Consider the following 20,805-nt stretch of genomic DNA (forward strand, 5'->3'; position numbering starts at 1 on the left):
TTAATTTTGTGACAAACACATCCATATTTCCCTGCATGTATTTTTTTAATGAATGTGTATACACAAAACCAACTAGAGAAAAATAAACTAACACATTAATGGCTATTATTTGAGGTTGGTAAGACTGGAAATGATTTATATCTTTGGTACTATATATTTTTTGTATTTTCTATATTGTTACGAACCTCTATTGCTTTGAGGATGTTTTTTAAAAGAAAATAAATGTCATGAAAAACAGCTGGTCGTGCTTGGAAAACTAGGGTCATTTCCCCATGATTATGTGGCACATTGTGATTGAAATCAGAGGGCTTTGAGTCTTGAAGCCTGAACTTTACACACTGGAACAAATCTAATTTTTCTACACTGGCTTACTCATCTATGATACTCAATATATCTGCAAGGCTTTTTAACACAGGAAACAAAAAAGTAACATCAAAACAAACTAATTAAGAAGATACCATGATGAATTAGACCATGAATGGCCATACTCAACTTAGCCAAACTTAAACTCAGATGCAAAAATGAACTTATTTTTGCCATGTCACAGGAAAACTCAGTTGCCTGGGAATCTCCAGTTTCAGTTCTTAAGCCCCAGGGACAGCTAAAACTAAGTTAAAGGCATCTTCTCACCTGATATATTTGATCTAATTTGCTTTCTTGATTTTTTTTTTGAAATCAATCAATGCTATTGTTTCAAATTCAGACCTTTGCTGCAGGAATCACATTGAAATGTACTACATTCCTTAATGGATATGAAATCATATCTTTAGAGCTCTCTTTATCTATCTGGGAGTTTGAATAAATGGAACGGAATTTGAGTTCAGGGTTCAAAGAATTAGATTTATTAAACATAGCCTTGGAACAATAGCTTGCATTTGCGATAACCTGGCCTTCAAGGGCTTTATCATAGAGGCTTTTGTTCAGGGGATTATCTGAGTGTAGTTCTATTACTGCATTCAACAGTTCACCTATTCATTCAACAGATACTGATATAGCCCTATGACACCCAGACCACCCTCTGGGTGTTCTGTGAACCAGACAGATACATTTTTCTGCTTTCAAATATCCGTATGTTACACATACATGTGGCATTGAGAGATAAATATCATAAACATAAAATATAGGAATACATATTGTAAATGAAGCTGTGAATTACCTACAGCATGGCATAATGATAATTTCAGAGAGTGATAAATGTTACCTACAGACAAAATAAAATTGGGCTCGGAGTTCCCATTGTGATGCAGCAGAAACAAATCTGACTAGGAACAATGAGGTTGCCGGTTCGATCCCCGGCCTCGCTCAGTGGGTTAAGGATCTGGTGTTTCTGTGAGCTGTGGTGTAGGTCGTGGACTCGGCTCAGATATGATGTTGCTGTGGCTGTGGCATAGGCTGGTAGCTGTAGCTCCGATTGGACCCCTAGCCTGAGAACCCCCATATGCCACAAGTGCAGCCCTAAAAAAGTAAATAAATAAATAAATAAATAAAATTGGGCTCTGTGAGCTAAAGTTTGTTGGGAGGAGCTCTGTATTAATTAACAAAGTTCTGTATTCATTTTCAGGATTGCTGTACAAATGATCACAAACTGAGTTGCATAAAAGTGCAGCAACGTACTCTCCCATGGCTCTGGAGACTAGAAGTCTGAAATCAAGGTGCTGGAGGTCCAACTGTCTCTGCAGAGTCAAAGGGAAGAATCTTTCTTTTCTAGATGCTGGTGGTTGCCAGCAATCCCGGGCGGGCTTCGGCTCCTTAGATGCAACCCTCCCAGCTCTGCCTTGGCCTGCATATAGCCTTGGCCCCATGTGTCTGTGTCCAAATTTCCCTTTCCTTATTTTTTTTTTTTCTTTTTTGGCCACCCTGCCACAAATGGAGTTCCAAAGCCAGGGATCAGATCGAAGTCACTGTTGTAACCTCTGCAGCAGCTGCAGCAGTGCTGGATCCTTTAACCCGCTGTGCCAGGCCAAGGATCGAACCTGCCTCTCAGCACTCCAGAGATGCTGCTGATCCCATTGTGCCACAGCAGGAACTCCCAAATTTCCCTTTTCTTATGACACCATCAATGGATATGGGGCCCAGCCCAATCCAGGACTACCGTACCTTAGCTTAATTATAGTCACAGCAACTATTTTCTTTTCTTTTTTTTTTTTTTTTTGGAAGTGGTTTTTAAAAAACTTTTATTATAGTTGATTTACAATGTTCTATTGATTTCTGCTGTACAGCTAAGTGACACAGTTATACATACATATATTCTTTTTCTCACATTATCCTCCATCATGTTCCATCATAAGTGATTAGATATAGTTCCCTGTGCTATACAGCAGGATCTCATTGCTTATCCACTCCAAATGCAATAGTTTGCATCTACGCACCCCACACCCCCGTCCATCCCACTCCCTCCCCTGCCCCCTTAGCAACCACAAATCTGTTCTCCATGTCTATGAGTCTATTTCTTTTCTGTAGATAGGTTTGTTCATGTCATATATTAGATTCCACATATAAGTGATATCATACGATGTTTGTCTTTCTCTTCTGACTTACCTCAGTTAGTAGGAGAGTCTCTGCAGCAACCATTTACAAATAAGGTCACATTCACAGGCACTGGAAGGTAGAACTTTAACGTATCTTTATGCAAGATACGATTCAAGCCCTAATAAACCTAAGAGAAGTTCCCTCTGGGAAGAAATAGACATTGGAAATAGAATCTGACCAACGAGAAAAAGGAAGGCACTGGGCAATCTGGGGGGAAGAAATGTTTCCATGCAAAGGGGGGTGTAAAAATCCTAGAGCTGGAGCTCTCCTGACACAGTGAGAGGCAGAAAGGCTGGTGAGAGACAGAGAGAGAAAGAGACTAAGACCATGTATGGGAGTGCAGATCACAGCACAGGGGCTTCGTAAGCTCGCTTAAGAAGTTCAGGTTTTGGGAGTTCCCGTTGTGGCACAGCGGAAACGAATCCAACTAGGAAATATGAGGTTGTGGGTTCGATCCCTGGCCTCATTCAGTTGGTTAAGGATCCAGCATTGGATTCGGTGTAGGTTGCAGACATGGCTAGGATCTGGCATTGCTGTGGCTGTGGCGTAGGCCAGGAGCTAACTCCGATTGGACCCCTAGCCCAGGAACCTCCATATGCCATGGGTTCGGCCCTAAAAGGACAAAAGACAAGGGAAAAAAAAAAAAAAAGAGAGAGAACATTAAAAAAAAAAAAAAAAGGTCAGGTTTTGGAATTTCCATTTCCACTGTGGCGTGATGGCTTAAGAATCTGACTGCAGCAGCTTAGGTGGCTGTAGAAGCGCCGCTTCAATCCCTGGCCCAGAGAAGTGAGTTAAAGGACCAGCATGACTGCAGCACCTGCCTCTCGGATTCAACCCCTGGCCCAGGAATTTCCGTATGTGATGAGTCAGCCATACATTTTTTTTTAAATTAAAACAAATAAAGTTCATGTTTTCTTCTATTCAATGTGAGGCTGCTGGAAGGTTTTATCCACAGAAAGCTTTTGGTGAGATTTAGGCTTTAAAGGAAACCTTCCAGCTGTTATAAGTGAAAATAGCAAGGAAACTCTTGTGGTCATCCAGGAGAAAAATGGTCCTGGCAGAGAAGCCGGTGGTCGCTGTATCGTTAAGGAGATGAATACTGAGAAGCTGATCTGTCACCCGGTGGGACATAAAGGAGAGAGGAAACACGTGGCAGGGGGTGGCACTGGGGTGGCCACCGTTACCGCTGCCTGAGAGCAGGTGGACAGGAGAGGAGGAGGTCTGTGGAGCAGAGGTCAATGTTTTGTTCTTTTTGCTGTCTGTGTGTCCACAGCTCCCCCGAGTCTGAGGTCCCCCCCCAAGGGGAGAAAGTGCAGTGCAGGACACAGGGGAAGCCGTGGAACGTGTTTGGAATAGATGTTGTCCATCCCCCTCAACCTTACAAGGGGTCCATGGTTCTTCTTCCTCCTTTCCATCTTCTGCATCACAGAGCCCTTCGCTCTCTGTTCTCATGGGTCTGATGCAGCTGCAAAATTCTTAACACACAGAAAGTACTCTTTCACTGTCTGAGCAAATGCAGTGGGGTTGTGAAAAAGCAGGGCCTAGAGTCACAGAGACCAGGGGGTGGCAGCTCCATCACAGCTGCTCAGGGTTCTGTGCAATATTTCACTTTCCCAAGCCTGTGTCCTTATGAGGGCAATGAGTTGCTGTGAGGATTATTGGATAGGTAGACAGATAGATACATTGATTGACTGATTGAGAGTTGGTAGAGAGTTGATCGATTGATAGATGACAGATGATAGATATATAGATAGATAAATGATTGATTTATAGATGATAGATAATAGATGATAGGTAGGTAGATAGATGATAGATAGATAATAAATAGAAGGTAGGTAGATAGACAGATAGATAATAGATAGACAATAGAGAGATGTGTTACCAAATCAGGTTCAGCTGTTCACTGCTTGAAAAAAAAAATCAATACTTGCAAAAGCTGATAGAAAGGAAAGGTGTCTTTAATCAGGACTCCAGCCACCTGTGTAGATGGTGGACTCTGTGTCCTCAAAACCACCTCTGAAGATTGTGCTAAGCCACGAAAGCTTTAAAGGGAAGAAGGGAAGAGATCATTGAGATGAGGTGTCAGGGTTGTCACCATCCCCCACTGGATGTTCATGGACTTCTTATGATCTTCCTCTAGATGGTATTATTATTATTATTATTTTGGCCACACCTGAGGCATGTAGAAGTTCCTGGGGCCAGGGATTGAACCTCCGCCACAGCAGCCACCTGAGCTGCTTCAGTGATGACAGATCCTTTACCCACTGAGCTGCCAGGGAACTCCACTCTAGATGTTATCTTGTTCAAGCAGTTTGTTTGGGAGGTGACTGAAGGGGAAGCTTAGGAAGAGATCTGGTCATCTGCTCATTACTTATTTTTCTTTTTTTTTTTTTTTTTTTTTTTTTTGTCTTTTGTTGTTGTTGTTATTGTTGCTATTTCTTGGGCCGCTCCCGCGGCATATGGAGGTTCCCAGGCTAGGGGTCGAATTGGAGCTGTAGCCACCGGCCTACGCCAGAGCCACAGCAACATGGGATCCGAGCCGCGTCTGCAACCTACACCACAGCTCACGGCAACGCCGGATCCTTAACCCACTGAGCAAGAGCAGGGATCGAACCCGCAACCTCATGGTTCCTAGTCGGATTCGTTAACCACTGCGCCACGACGGGAACTCCTCATTACTTATTTTTCATTTCTACCTCTTTGACCTATGGAAAGAGCTAAGTTAGGCAACATAGGGTGTGACTAAAGATTTGAAAGGTGTGTTTGGGCTGGAGATGAGTAAAGCATAGGGATGCCTGGTTAAAAGTTAGCTCCAATCTAATTTCTAAAGTGGCAAGGAAAGACATTTCCTGCTGAGGGAGGTTTCCTGCAAAGGGCTGCTTACTGGTGTATATAGATATAGACACAATTCTACAGATGGATAGATACTGTGGGTAAAGCACACCATGAATGTGGGTTGAGCGGGAAGAGTCAGAAGCCAGGACCAAGGCAACTCGCGGGATGTGGCAGTTCATTGGGAAGACTCTCTATGACGTGTTTGTGTTTGTTTGTTTGTTTTCTTTTTAAGGCCGCACCTGTGGCATATGGAAGTTCCCAGGCGAGGGGTTAAATTGGAGTTGCAGCTGCCAACCTATTACACAACCACAGCAATGCCAGATCTGAGCACATCTGCAACCTATGGTGCAGCTTGTGAAAACACTGGATCCTTAAGCCACTAAGCGAGGCCAGCAATCAAACCAGCACCCTCATGGACACTATGTCAAGTTCTTATTGAGCCACAACGGGAACTTCCATGATTTTTTTTTTTTTTTTTTTTTTTTTTTTTTGTCCTTTTGCCTTTTCTAGGGCCGCTCTCGAAGCATATGGAGGTTCCCAGTCTAAGGGTTGAATCAGAGCTGTAGCCACTGGCCTACGCCAGAGCCACAGCAACGTGGGATCCGAGCCGCATCTGCAACCTACACCACAGCTCACAGCAATGCCGAATCCTTAACCCACTGAGCAAGGCCAGGGATCGAACCCGCAACATCGTGGTTCCTAGTCGGATTCATTAACCACTGAGCCATGATGGCAACTCCAGATTTTTGGATTCAGATAGGTCCAAATGAAAAATGAGACCCTGTTCATTCCGTTATTAACAAAACCTCACTTTCTACAAACATTCAAGATTCGATCTTATGGGACTCTGGTGACGATTTTTTTTTTAATAGCTTTTATATTTATTTATTTTTATTTTTGCTTTTTAGGTCTGCAGCCATGGCATATGGATGTTCCCAGGCTGGGGGGTGGAATCGGAGCTTTAGCTGTCAGCCTACACCACAGGTCACGGCAACACCAGATCCCCAACCCACTGAGTGAGGTTAGGGAACACGCCCGAATCCTCATGGTTAAAAGTCGGATTGGCTTCCACTGAGCTAAAATCAGAACTTCTCTGGTGATGATTTCTGAAGTATATGAAAGATGCCTGGAATGAAAGGAATTCATGAAATATGATTTCCTTCCCCTCTTTCTTCTACCCAGACTCAGAGCCTTGCTTGCCAGACCACTGCCTAGTCCTGGTCAAGGTCATCAGCCATCTAGTGTTAAATTCCAGGCAGTCGTTTTTCAGACTTTAATTTTCTCCAGAATTTTTCTAAAAATAAAATGAATTCCTACCTTTCCCCTTCTATCATCGAAATGAAAACAAGTGATAAGTCAGCAGAAGGAATGTGCTGGGGGTATAGGAACAAAATAAGGAGAACTTCCAGAAAGTTTCTGTTGTGGCTCAGTGGTAACAAGCCCAACTAGTATCCATGAGGATGCGGGTTTGATTCCTGGCCTTGCTCACTGGGTTAAGGATCTGACATTGCCGAGAGCTGTGGTATAGGTCGCAGACACAGCTTGGATCTGGCCTTGCTGTGTCTGTGGCATAAGCTGGCAGCTGTGGCTCCAATTTGACCCCTCGTCTGGGAACTTCTATATGCTGCAGGTACAGCCCTTTAAAGCAAAAAATGATGACCAAAGGGTCTGATCAGCAGCAGGAGACAGCCAGTCAGATGTCTGGTCTGTTGCAGTTCTGGAAGTCTCTAAAGAACTAAGCTTTGGGTCCACTGCAGCCTCATAGGCCTTAGAGAAATGGCAAATGTACAGAGAGGGTGGATTTGGGGCGGGAGGGCAGTACTCTGCCTAGTTTACCCTACATCTCTCTCTTTCTATTTCATTTATTTTTTTAAAGGTTGCAGCCATGGCATATGGATGTTCCCAGGCTAGGGGTCGGCTGTAGCTGCCAGCTACACCACAGCAATGCCAGATCCGAGCCGCCTCTGCCAACCACACCACAGCTCATGGCAACGCCGGATCCTTAGCCCACTGAGTTAGGCCAGGGGTCGAACCCGCATCCTCATGGATACTAGTTGGCTTCGTTTCCGCTGAGCCATGATGGGAACTCCCTACATCTCTTTTCTAAAAGACACCTGCCCCCTTATCTGCTCCAAAACTCAATGCTGTATATGGTTTTAGTGTAAGGGGTCTGATGACAAGGACTTTCTCAAAATCCTGTTACACAGGCCATGCATCTGATTTCATCTTTCACAGTTTTCTTGGCTTCTAGGCAAGCCGAAAACCAAACTAAAATTAAGATTTAGACATTCGTTGTTTTTGTTTGTTTGTTTTGAGTGTCATCTTGCATCAGTGACTCCTACAAAGAGGAAGGAAGATGAGGAAACCAGAGCAGCCAGATTCCTTTTTGCACAGCCCAAACCTTCCGAGTAACCCCTGGAGTTTGGGAGTCAGAGAAAAGCACAAAAAGCCACAGATCGGTAACCTGGCAGCAGCTGGGTGCAGCCTCTGGCAGGGCTTCCCTGCTTCCTTCTGGATTAGGAGCCAGTGAGCAATTCCGCCAAGACCTGCAGTTCCCTCTGGGACACAGAGCCTGATTGGACCAGAAGAAATCGGGGAAGGAACTCTTTGTTCTGAGGGGCTTTAAGTTTAGACAAACAGAATGCTGGAAGGAGCTGGGATCTGGAGATGGAACTACCGCAGCGCAAGTAACTTTAACTCACCAGAGGGCTTTGCACCTTTCTACTGAAGGTCAAAAATAAGTGGACAGCATGCTAGAGACTTAGCACGCCCTCGATGTGCACTCTGTGATTTATTGATAACTAAAACTTGGTCTGGTGTATAATCCTATGAAGATCGAGAGTTAAGCAGCTGGAGTCCCCATTGTGGCTCAGCAGTAATGAAGCCACCTAATATCCACGAGGATGAAGGTTTGACCCCTGGCCTCACTCAGTGGGTTAAGGATCCGGCACTGCTATGAGCTGTGGTGTAGGTCACAGATGAGGTTCAGATCTGGCATTGCTGTGGCTGTGGTGTAGGCCAGCAGCTGTAGCTCCAATTTGACCCCTAGCTTGGGAATCTCCATATACTGCAGGCGCCTCTGAGTGGAAGCTCTGGTCCCAGAAGGAGAATTGACTGTGTGCTTTCATTGGCTCACAGACTCCAGGAAGCTGAAGGTCCACAGGACCTCGAGAAAGGAAATAAGGCATAAAGGCACAGACCCTTTCTCAAAGGTACCACAGAAAGTTATTCTTTGTTGCTTTAAAGGATAAAGTGCCGAGGAGTTCCCGTCGTGGCGCAGTGGTTAACGAATCTGACTAGTATCCATGAGGACACAAGTTCAATCCTTAGCCTTGCTCAGTGGGTTAAGGATCTGGCATTGCCGTGAGCTGTGGTGTAGGTCGCAGACGTGACTCAGATACTACATTGCTGTGGTGTAGGCCGGTGGCTACAGCTCTGATTCGACGCCTAGCCTGGGAACCTTCATATGCCGCGGTAGCGGCCCTAGAAAAGGCAAAAAGACCACAAAAAAAAGAAAGAAAAAAAAAAGGTAAAGTGCCAATTCCCAATCCCCTCAGACAGGAAGTTGAATGGAAGAGAAGGCATTTGCGACCTGGAGAGAAGCAGGAAAAGAAGGCTGAAATATTCAAGTCTGTCCACCACCCACATTTCCAGGAGATCAGCCCCTGGTGGGTTTTAACTCTTGCTGAACCACCAGAAGACAGCTCCTCGTGTCACTCAGAAAATTGCCTCCCCTTCTTGTGCCTAATTTGTCCACAAAATCCATTATGACCACAAAAATCTGTAAGATAGGACAGACCGCATGGCTCTGCCAGCGTTTCAATTGAATTCATTTTCACGGCTAGAGGAATTAGTTAATACCCAGTAGAACTGAGAACATAGTACATATTCACAATGGAATATTACTCAGCCATTAAAAAGAACAAAATACCGGCATTCTTAGCAACATGGATGCACCTAGAAGCTATCATGCTAAGTGAAGTCAGCCATACAATGAGACACCAACATCCAATGCTTTCACTGGCATGTGGAATCTGAAAAAAGGACAGATAGAACTTCTTTACAGAACAGATGCTGACTCACAACACTGAAAAACTTACGGTCTCCGAAGGAGACAGTTTGGGGGGTGAGGGGGATGTGCCTGGGCTGTGGGATGGAAACCCTGTGAAATCAGATTGCTATGATCATTATACAACTATAGATGTGATAAATTCATTTGAGTAATAAAAAAAGTAAAAAAAAAAAAAGGAACATAATTCGCTAGAAATGGCATTTAACAAGATTTGAGAGCATAGGTAGGACAATATGCCTCAAAAAGAAAATGACAAAAGACAGCCCAGTAAGTTGATCTCGGGTTTTTTAAAAAAGACAAATTATGGGAAAGTTAATACACTCTGTATTATTTAGTCCGTAAATATTTAGTCAGTCTTGCTCAGTGATCATGGACTGATTCCCCAATGTTCAAAACAAAAACAGGCAAACGTCAGAGACCGTGATCCGTTTCCTCTGCATTTGAGTCATAAAATCTGTAATAAATTCCTCCTGAGTGCTCATCTCTGTGTGGTCCTGAAACCCACGACTATACTAAATGCTATTCTTCCCTTTCCAGAATTTCTAAGAACTTAGGTTTGATGTGCTTGAGTAGGAAAGCAGGTTTACCTCCATAGATACAAGCTGAGCTGGTACAGCAGTTGTGCAATTATTCCAACACTTTAGGGACGTTCACATTCATAAGTCAGCAAATGTTAAGTTAGCTGAGGATCAGTTTTTCAACCCAGGTATTCAAAAATGCGTACCTGTCGAGGGTCTTTGGGCGTCTGTGGGGATCTACTTTGTCAAGCCTATTCTGGACCCCACCCCATACCCAACATAACCATCCTTGCCCACCATGGCTCCCTGTTTCCTCTCCTATCTCATCGTCCCTATAAATATGGAAGAGGGAACACTTTGGGATGTTTGGAGGAGTAGCAAACAGGACTAATAAAACTACTGTAGAATGTTCATTTCCTTAGGATATAGCAAACTGGGAGGATAGCAAAAGAAAATAAATTTCTATTTTATCGAATCAATATACAAAGGAATGAAGGCATGATTACCTATACAGTCTAAAGGACTGCAATAGTTTCATGTGGTTCTACTACCTACTGCTAGAGATGTTTTTAAAAATAATTTCCTAGGAGTTCCCTTCGTGGCCCAGCGGAAATGAAACGACTAGCATCCACGAGGATGTGAGTTAGAGCCCTGGCCTCGCTCAGTGGGTTAAGCATCCAGCATTGCCTCGAGCTGTGGTGTAGGTCACAGATGTGGCTTGGAGCCTGTGTTGCTGTGGCTGTGGTGTAGGCCAGCAGGTACAGCTCCAATTTGACACCTAGCCTGGGAATTTCCATATGCGAAGGTGTGGGTCCACCCCCCCCCCCGAAAAAAGCAAAAAATTATTAAAATAGAATAAAATAACTACAAATAAGCCCTGGTCTATTCTTACTGCTTACATACACCTACCATATACTTACAGAGTGGTTGTTTTGAACTTACTTGAATGTTCTCACTGCTTCTGCTCTCATTGAATAAATGCCTTTAATTGAGCACAGTCCAAATCTGGCTTCCTAGAGCTCCCTTACTTCGTTGGCCTTATTTCTACCACAAGGTACTTCTCCAACAAGCCCAATTTTTCTTCCACCTAATAACCTACATATATATATATATATATATATATATATATATACACATATATATATACACACATATGTGTGTGTGTGTGTATATATATATATATATATATATATATATATATATATGAGTCTAATAAATCTTTTTAGTAGAGCTGTACCCACGGCATATGGAGTTTCCCAGGCTAGGAGTCAAATTGGAGCTCCAGCCTCTGGCCTACACCACAGCCACAGCAACACCAGATCCGAACTGCGTCTGTGACCTACACCACAGCTCACGGCAATACCGGATCCTCACCTACTGAGCGAGGCCAGGGATAGAACCCTTGTCCTCATGGATACTAGTCCGGTTCTTTAAGTACTGAGCCATAACGGGAACTCCAACTTTCCAAAATGTAAATTGAGATGTCTGGTCCCCAGTAGGAGTTTGCTTCACCCAGCCAAGAATGCAAGGCTCCAACTGTCCCTCCTTGGCTTTGGGAACTTTTGTGGCCAGATTTCTCCATGTCCCTTATAGATTTGAGCTGCATATAGTTCTGGGAAAGTCATATAGAACTAAAGACAGTCTGTGGAGAGAGGCATCAGGTGTGGCTGTATCCTGCTCGAGAAAAGAAAACAGAGAAGGGCCTTTGGAAGTGGCCATGTGTATGTATCATTTGCAACACTACTGACAAAATCTGGGAAGCACATGCCAGAGAATTTTTCCTCTCTTGGAGTAGTTCTACTTTGAGAAAAGCTGAAATACGCCAATGTCACAACTCTCAGCTAGAAGCACGCACTGAGGGGGCTGCGAGCGACAAGTGGGAGGAGGTGGTTCAAAAAGCCTTATTTTAGCTTTAGTCATAGATTATGGAAACACACACTACTATAAATACATATAAATATCTCCTGCTCACTTCCTGAGAAAAACATGTTCCTTTATGCTCACAACTGTTTCCTTTTGAAAGAAGCTATTAATACCAGGAGCTCAATATCTGAATCTGAACAGCTAATTAACATTTTAAAAAAGAAGAGCTTATCTTTAGTTCCTTTTTTTAGGACACACTGCAAATATAGACGGTGGCTTAAGCAAAGACAGCTGTTTCATTTCACATGCAAAGGCACCATTTTAAAAAAAAGCCAAACTTTTACCAAATGGGCTTGGCAGTAATGCTTTTCAGTAAACTTTTGGATTTTGCCCCCGTATTTGGACTGAAACTTTTCGAAAATGCATTTCTCTGTTTTGTTTTAGGTTGCCTTTTTTTATTGAGTTGGAATGTTTAATTAGTTCCTCTCTGGGATCAAAAGTAAATGTCAGAATCAAAGTTTCTAAAAAACCCCCCCAAAACTGCCATTCTTTCTCATCAGTAATAATTAAAGCCTGAAACTCTATTGCATAAAATTTCCTGACACAAAGATGTTTGCTGTTTAATTTTTTAAAGTGCTTATTAACCACGACCACACAAGGAATGGAAATCTAGCGTACGTTTTATATAAAAATATGGACTCGCCCAAGAAATTGCAAAAAGACAAAAAAAAAAAAAAAAAAAAAAAAGGGACTCTACCAAAAGCCCTCAAAGCAATTACTGAAGGGAACAGTTGCCATTTCAGCTGTTAAGTATGGCAAAAAGGAGGAGATTTTAGAATCTGGTGAAAAGAAACCACATGACCACAGACCATTGTTTTCAAAGGTTAATTAGCCCTCTCTAAGCTTCAATCTTTTCCTCAGGTAAAATAATTCTAAAGCAATGTATATGAATTTTATTTGGCAGGGGCATTGTTGTGGATTCTGGATTTATATGTAAGTAGAAAGCAAGCCGCAGTCAATGTTGATGTCTTGACAGTTTTTACGGAGAACATCATAAAGAATTAAACTTACTTTTCAGACTTTTCCTCTGAGTCCTAGATTTGTGTATTCAACTATCTTCTTGGCTGTTTCCAGGCATTTCAGATTTACCGTGTGCACAACTGAACTTTTTTTCCCTCCCCAGTCTTTTCCACTTTGACCTCCCCCATCTCAGCTTTCTCGTCCAAAGAGCCCAAGACTTCACCTAGGAGTAATCCCATTCCATAGTCAACTCAACACCAAGTCCCTCTGGTTTATTTCCAAACTACATTTAGAATAATGTGTTTACCATCTGGAACCATCATTGTTCTCTTTAGGTGTTGTCTTCAATGGCCCAACAGCCAAAATAATTTAAAAAGTTAAATGAGAAAACCCAGAAGTTTTCCTTCCATGCTTGTACCATTTTAAAGACTACGCACTGCATAGGATAACATGTTAAATTGCTAACATGTTAAATCTCCAACATGTGTCTTCAACCCTCTATATCATGTGGCTCCTGCCCACCAGTCTAGCATCATCATCATCTCCTGTCATGGCTGGTTTCTGATTCCTACCTGTGTTGCCTTTGTGTCTGTTTGCCTGTCTTCAAGCCCATCCCTACCCCAGGGCCTTTGCATAGCAATTTCCTTCTGCGTCTAAAGGAGCCCTTGTTAATATCAACCTTCACTTCAAGTCTCAGGTTAAGCACCTCTCCTTCAAAAAGACTTCTTGTGACTAGAACAATTTCAGTGAAGCCTCACCTTGTTTCCTGTTTCCTCTTTTATGTCATCTGATACTTTTCATTTGCTAGCACTTATGAATTTTTTTCATATATGTAAATGTTTGCTTATCTGTCTAAGTTCTCTTTTCTTCTCTAGACCTCATGTTCCACAGACACAAGGACCATGTCTTTCTCCTAAGTTTATTCCTCAAGTTTTGGCTTGGCACAGAGTAAGGATTCAACAGTTCATTTGTGAATGATTCTATAAATCAATGAGTAAAGGTGTTAAAGAAAAAAAAAGACAGTTGGGGTAGAATTTTCAAACAATAGGAGATAAATAATGAGCATAATCGGGATGCTACGCAAGGTAGTAAGAAAAAAAAAGGATTTAAGATAAAAAAATGAGAGTTCCAGGGCCAGCTCTGTCATGTAATTAGCTCTAAGAATTTGGGAAATATTTAACTTCTGTAACATCAAGTTTTCTCATATGCAAAATAAGGATCATGACACCAGTGATATGAAAGCACTTTGTGTGTGTGTGTAGTTGGGTTTGTGTGTGTGTGTGTGTGTGTGTGTGTGTCTTCGTAGGGCTGAACCTGTGGCACATGGAGGTTCCCAGGCTAGGTGTCGAAACAGAGCTGTAACTACCAGCCTACACCACAGCAATGCAGTATCTGAGCCATGTCTGTGACCTACACCACAGCTCACAGCAACGCCAGATCCTTAACCCACTGAGCAAGGCCAAGGATTGAACCTGTGTCCTCATGGATACTAGTCAGATTCATTTCTGCTGAGCCGAAGCGGGAACTCTGAAAGCACTTTGTACATTATAATGTCCTGGGATGATTCCATTGAAGTTTAAGGTAGAAATTTTCACTTTCTGGCTTCGGTACACTTCATATTCAGGAGACTGGCAGAGAGAAAAATTGGTACACAAAAGCATCATCAAAGTAAATTTTTTTCTTTCTTTTTCTTTTTTTTGTTTTTAAGGGCCGCACCCAAGGCATATGGCAGTTCCCAGGCTAGGGGCGGAATCAGAGCTGCAGCTGCTGGCCTACGCCACAGCCACAGCAACACCAGAGCTGAGTTACATCTGTGACCTACACCATAGCTCACGGCAATGCCAGAATCCTTAACCCACTGATCAAGGCCAGGGATTGAACCTGCCTCCTCATGGATGCTATGTCTGGTCCTTAATGCGATGAGCCACAAAGGGAACTCTTATTCAGGCTTTTCTGAAGAGAGAGCTTGTAGCTGACTTGAAAGCAATCAAGTAGAGAGCTTAAAAATCATGACCTTTGGAGCTAGAGAGCCCTGGGTTCAAGTTGTCTTATCATAGCTGAAGAATCTGTGGAGTATATTAGTTTCCTATGGCTGCTGTAACAAATTGTCACACATTTAGCAGCTTAAAACAGCACAAACCTACTATCTTACAGTTCTGGAGGTCAGAAGTCCAAATTGAGTCTGCAGTGAGATGTTTCTTTTAAAGGATATTTTTTTTTTTTTAAGACACAAGTTTTATTATCAAATGTAACAATTCTACAAAAATTCAGTAGTATTGTTGTATTACTGCCTATCTTAAAGCCCTTCAGGAGTCCCCATTGTGGCTTAGCTGCTTAAGAACCTAACTAATATCCATTAGGATGTGGGTTCGATCCCTGGCCCCACTCAGTGGGTTAAGGACCTGGCATTGCTGTGAGCTGTGGCAAGCTGCAGATATGGCTTAGATCTGGTGTGGCTGTGACTGTGGTGCAGGCCGGCTGCTGCAGCTCTGATTGTACCCCTAGCCTGGGAACTTTCATATGCTGCAGGTTCAGCCCTAAAAAAGGAAAAAAAAAAAAAAAGTGAGAGCTTTGGGCTGACAATATCCTAAGGCAGCCAGTATAAAGAACTTTTTTTTTTTCTGATCTGAAGTGCCCATTATCATCCATTTTCTTACACAATGGTTTTTGTTTCTTATTTTTATTTTTCCTACTGTAGTTAAAGGGCCGTGGCTGGTCAGTGAAGAGGAAATGTTTGGCTCTCCATTCAAGGAGTTAATCAAAGTAATGCCCGGTAAATAAAACTAGCAGCCATAGAAATCTGCATGGCATTGCATTCACGACGAGGACAAGCTGAGTCGCTTAAAGAAACACGTGCACTCAGTTAATCCAATCTGTTTTCCTCTCTGGAATTACACGAGGCAGGAGTACATGCTAGCTAGCTAGGCTCCAGTATCATCCTTTTGCAGCACAAACACAGTTAAACACACGGTGCTAAGCACTGCCAGCATCAGTGTACCTGCTCTCGCCACAGCAGTGTTTCTCTCTCAGTCTAGCTTGCTGACTATAACCCTGAGCTTTTAAAAGTTTGAATTAGGGAGTTGCTGGAGTGGCTCAGCAGGTTATGAACCCGACTAGTATCCATGAGGATGCGGGTTTGATCCCCGGCCTCGTTCAATGGGTTAAGGATCCAGCGTTGCAGTGAACTGTGGTGGAGGCCGGCAGCTACAGCTTCGATTCGACCCTTAGCCTTGGAATTTCCATATGCTGCAGGTGTGGCCCTATAATGTGTGTGTGGGGGGGAGATGAGCTATGTCAATATCTGGGCTCTCTGCATGACACTTGATGCAACGCACTAAAAATCCTGCTGCCATAGTAAGCATTATTTGTATATTAGTGAGGGAGATGGGCTGCCAAAAAGGAATGCTACATAAGCTGGTCAATCCCTAGTCGTGGGCATCAGGACGTGGGGTCCTTCCACAGAAAAACCAGAATGAGCACCAGCTTCCATGGCTGGTGAGTTAAACACCAGCAACCCCAGAAATGTCTCTCCCAGAAGCATCTTTCAGGCTGAGCTCGGTTCTGTCTTCTTCCCCACACTGGGGCCATAGGCAATCCCTTCCATTCACCCTTCACAATCTGCCTGGAATCTGACTTGCCTCCCATAGAATCTATTCTCTACCAAGAAACAACAGTTATGTATGTATGTATATTTATATGTTGTGGCCATCCCCACAGCACATGGAAGTTCCCAACCAGGGATTGAATCTGAGCCACAGCTGTGGCAATGCAGGATCCTTAACCCACAGCACCACAGTGAGAACTCCTAGTTTTGTCTTTAATTATAAGTAAAATCATGTCATTTCTCAACTCCAAATTCCCCAAAGGCCCCCCTCTTCTACAGAGTGAAAGGGAAACTCAGGCAAAAGCCAATGGGGTTGTTTTCAACCTGCACCGCCCTCTTTCCCCTGCCCTCTCACCCTGGCCCAGCCTCCTCCCACTGCTCCAGCCACTCTGATCTCCTGGCTCTTTTTCCTTCACTTTGTAGATACTCTTTTTTTTTTTTTTTTTTTTAATTGCTCAAATGAATTTATCACATCTGTAGTTATATAATGATCATAATAATCCAGTTTTACAGGATTTCCATCCCACAGCCCAAGTACTTCCCCCCACCCCCCAAACTGTCTCCTCCGGAGACCATAAGTTTTTCAATGTCTGTGAGTCAGCATCTGTTCTGTAAAGAAGTTCCGTCTGTCCTTTTTTCAGATTCCACATGTCAGTGAAAGCATTGGATGTTGGTGTCTCATTATATGGCTGACTTCACTTAGCATGATAATTTCTAGGTGCATCCATGTTGCTAAAAATGTTGGTATTTCGTTCCTTTTAATGGCTGAGTAATATACAAAGTACAACAAATACACTACGTATACACTCTTATCTTGAGGTCTTCACACTTGCGGTTCCTCTGCCTACAACACCCATCCTGCAGGCCTTTCCAGAGCTTACTCCCACACCTCCGCTCAGGTCTTTGCATAACATCACATTAAGAGATGCTTCCCCCTGAGAGTTCCCGCTATGGTGTAGTGGATTAAAAATCTAGCTGCAGTGGCTCAGGTCACTCCGGAGGCTCCAGTTCAATCCTTGGCCCGGTGCAGTGGGTTAAGGACCTTGTGTTGCCATAGCTGTTGCATAGGTTGGAAGCACATCTCAGATTCAGTCCCTGGCTTGGGAACTTCCATATGCCATGGGCACAGCCATAAAAAGAGAGAGAGAGAGAGATCACCCTGTGTAAATCCCAGCACTCTTCCGCCTGTTCCGTAAAACCTGCTTCATGTATTACTTACTGAAGTCATTTCTACTCTAAATGGAAGTATTCCTATTGCCTATTCCCCAGCAGAATGTAAATTCCATTAAGGTAAGATCAGGATGTTTTGTTTCCTTTCTTTGGTTTAGTGTGGTTTCCTGTTGCATTTCCACTACCTAGAAATACTCCGGCTAAAAATTGACCTTTAGGAGTTCCCATCGTGGCTCAGTGGTTAACAAATCCGACTAGGAACCATGAGGTTGCAGGTTCGATCCCTGCCCTTGCTCAGTGGGTTAAGGATCCGGCATTGCCAAGAGCTGTGGTGTAGGTCACAGATTCAGCTTGGATCCCGCGTTGCTGTGGCTCTGGCGTAGGCCGGTGGCTACAGCTCTGATTAGACCCCTAGCCTGGGAACCTCCATATGCCACAGGAGTGGCCCAAGAGATGGCAAAAAGACAAAAAATAAAAATTGCCCTTTACTAAATACTGATGGAAAAATGAGTCCAATGAATACATGAGTGAACGAATGAAGGTATGAGAAGAGTCTCAAACTTGGTTTTCAAGTGAGGTACTTTCACCACATTTTTTCAGATTTTTCTAGATAACTAGATGAGAGGAAAACAAAGGCCGGCCCTGTCTCTGAGCATCCTAGGACCCAGCAGCAGGTCCCCAAAGAGAAATCACTGGGTACTGGGATACTGACACTTAACATGTAATGTTCCATTCATGAGTGAGGACAGTGACTGGCTGAATATCGTGAATGTGGAAAGAAGTGATTTATTTATTTTTATTTTTATTTTTTATCCAACATTTTGTTGGAGTGTAGTTGCTTTACAAGGCTGTATTAATTTCTGCTGTGCAGCAAAGGGCTTCTGTCATACATATACACACATCCACTCTTTTTCAGATTCTTTCCCCATATAGGTTATCACAGAATATTGAGTTGAGTTTCCTGTTGGGAAGAACCCATTTAAATTCTTCCAAAGAAGGTATTGCTCTGACTATGTCTGGGTGCTGCCAAAATAAACATTAAAGGAATATGTCAACTCATTCCTTTGGGTGCTAGGTACATAAAGCGCCTTTGAAGTTGTCCTCCCTAATTTTTTTTTTTTTTGATACTGTTGTTGATGTGTACTTAAACCTAAGGAGATGTTGGCTGTCATGACTATTACTTTTATGAAATTCCAATTTAATTCAGTTATTACAGATTAGCTCTTGTCTGCAGCTGGCTCTGAACTGTCATGGACTCAGGCTGTGTCCTGTCTGTGTTTTGAACAGACTCCCATTTGGAATCGGTGTCCTGGATTGTTAAGCTTCTCTTCATAGCCCGGGAATCGCCCTGTGGAGCAATGTCTAAAGGGGACGGTGTGGGCTGCCAAATGTTTGAACTGTCCTCTAGCAACTTCTCTAGAAATTAAGGCTGCTAGCAGAACTTTTTGTTTGGGTCCTGTTTGGAAAGATTTTGAGGGTGTTAGCCACACTGTTTGTCTCTTATCTTGGCGGTGGTTGTCCTGGTTTCAGCTTTTTTTTTTTTTTTTTTTTTTTTTCCCCTATAGAAGGGCCCAAGTCTGTTTAATGCTCTTGCCACCGACTAGGGAGAAAGAAATCCCCCCCACCCCTACTCCCACCCCCGTTCAACCCCATCCCTGAGCACAGCTGTTAGGAACCCTTTGCAGGGGATGGAGATTTTGGCAACTCAACTGTTAAACCGGTCTCTGATCACTCAGCCTCCAGATCACTCTGATGTCACCACTGTAATCTGAGCCCTGAGCTTTGTTCACCCTTTAAATAGCCGACCCGGGACCGATTTCGCTACAGACTCTCTGGAGAGCCTTGGAGCAGAATTCCCGAAGATTCCCACATCATCGATGAAAGCAAAGCCAAGCCACCCAGCCGTCAGCATGTCCACCTCGCTGCGCGTGAGCCCGTCCATCCGCGGCTACCACTTCGACACGGCCTCCCGCAAGAAAGCCGTGGGCAACATCTTTGAAAACATAGACCAAGAAGCGCTCCAGAGGCTCTTCAAAAACTCGGGGGACAAGAAAGCAGAGGAGAGAGCGAAGATCATTTTCGCCATCGATCAGGATCTGGAGGAGAAAACGCGAGCCCTGATGGCCCTGAAGAAGAGGACGAAAGACAAGCTCTTCCAGTTTCTGAAACTGGAGAAATATTCCATCAAAGTTCACTGAGGACCAGGAGATGGATAAGGACCTTATCCAAGAACGGACGTTTAAAGAGCACCTGAGTCCGCGAGACCCTAATACACACACAGCATCTCGCGGTTGCTGCCTTGCAAGTTTCTCTTGCACCAGGACCTGAGGACTCTGAGGCAGGAAAGGAGCAGATGAACTGGTTACAAAGACTCCGATCAACTTCACGTCTGTGCTGTGATAGCCGCTGTGACAGCGGAGACAGAAATGCTTGCAGCCGGCACTGGAAAATTCTCCCCCGGGGAAAGGACTGATGCTCACGTTGGGAGAAAAGTCTGGACAGATGTAATTGTAATGAGAATTCAATATAACAGAAGGCTGGAGAAGAATTGCAGCCAGGGTCTTAGAGTCAGACCCTAGGACTTAAACTCAACCGGAACTTTTTTTTTTTTTTTTTTTTTTTCCTTTAAGCAAACTGGGTGGTGGGAGGGAGATGGGAGAGAACGCACAGGAGAGAGACTTTCACATGGCAATGGCTTACCGACTTTTTTATTTGAATGTTCAAAATATTGCCAAGCTTCAGTGTTGTCTATGGGTCGTTTTTTTAAGAGATCAGTGATTGATCATTTATTTGCATTTATTACAATGCCTTAAAAGTGCACCGCAGGGGTGGAGGTACAAATTTAAGGAACTGTGGTGTTTTCAGCAGCTCCGTGAAACCGTACGCCACCTTCTGGTTATTAAGGGTTTTTTATGCATTTCACATCGGTTGCACAAGTTAAATGATGGGGTCCTTCATAAATCCAAAATACTGTGAATGAACTTTACAGTTTTTTTTTAAATCTTCTAACTAATGCTAAAATATAACCTAAATTTCTCTTAGCTACTGCAGTAAGCATTAGGAAGTGAATATGATACACTTAATAGTTTATAAATATGCTACGGTTTCTATAATTTATTATACATGACAAATGATATGCAACCTTAATAAATTATTATAAACGTAGCTGTTCTTGGTGTGTGATGATTGATCTC

At 43.3% G+C, this 20,805-nt stretch overlaps 1 protein-coding gene across 1 annotated transcript; it reads left to right on the forward strand.

Moving 5' to 3' along the window:
- Positions 19,211 to 20,776, forward strand: C17H8orf4 (chromosome 17 C8orf4 homolog). The gene has a single exon (XM_003360552.4). It carries the CDS (start codon positions 19,489 to 19,491, stop codon positions 19,807 to 19,809), a length of 321 nt encoding a protein of 106 aa, XP_003360600.1. The 5' UTR covers positions 19,211 to 19,488; the 3' UTR covers positions 19,810 to 20,776.

The sequence above is a fragment of the Sus scrofa genome, chromosome 17, assembly GCF_000003025.6.
Source record: "Sus scrofa isolate TJ Tabasco breed Duroc chromosome 17, Sscrofa11.1, whole genome shotgun sequence".
Taxonomy (NCBI): Eukaryota; Metazoa; Chordata; class Mammalia; order Artiodactyla; family Suidae; genus Sus; species Sus scrofa.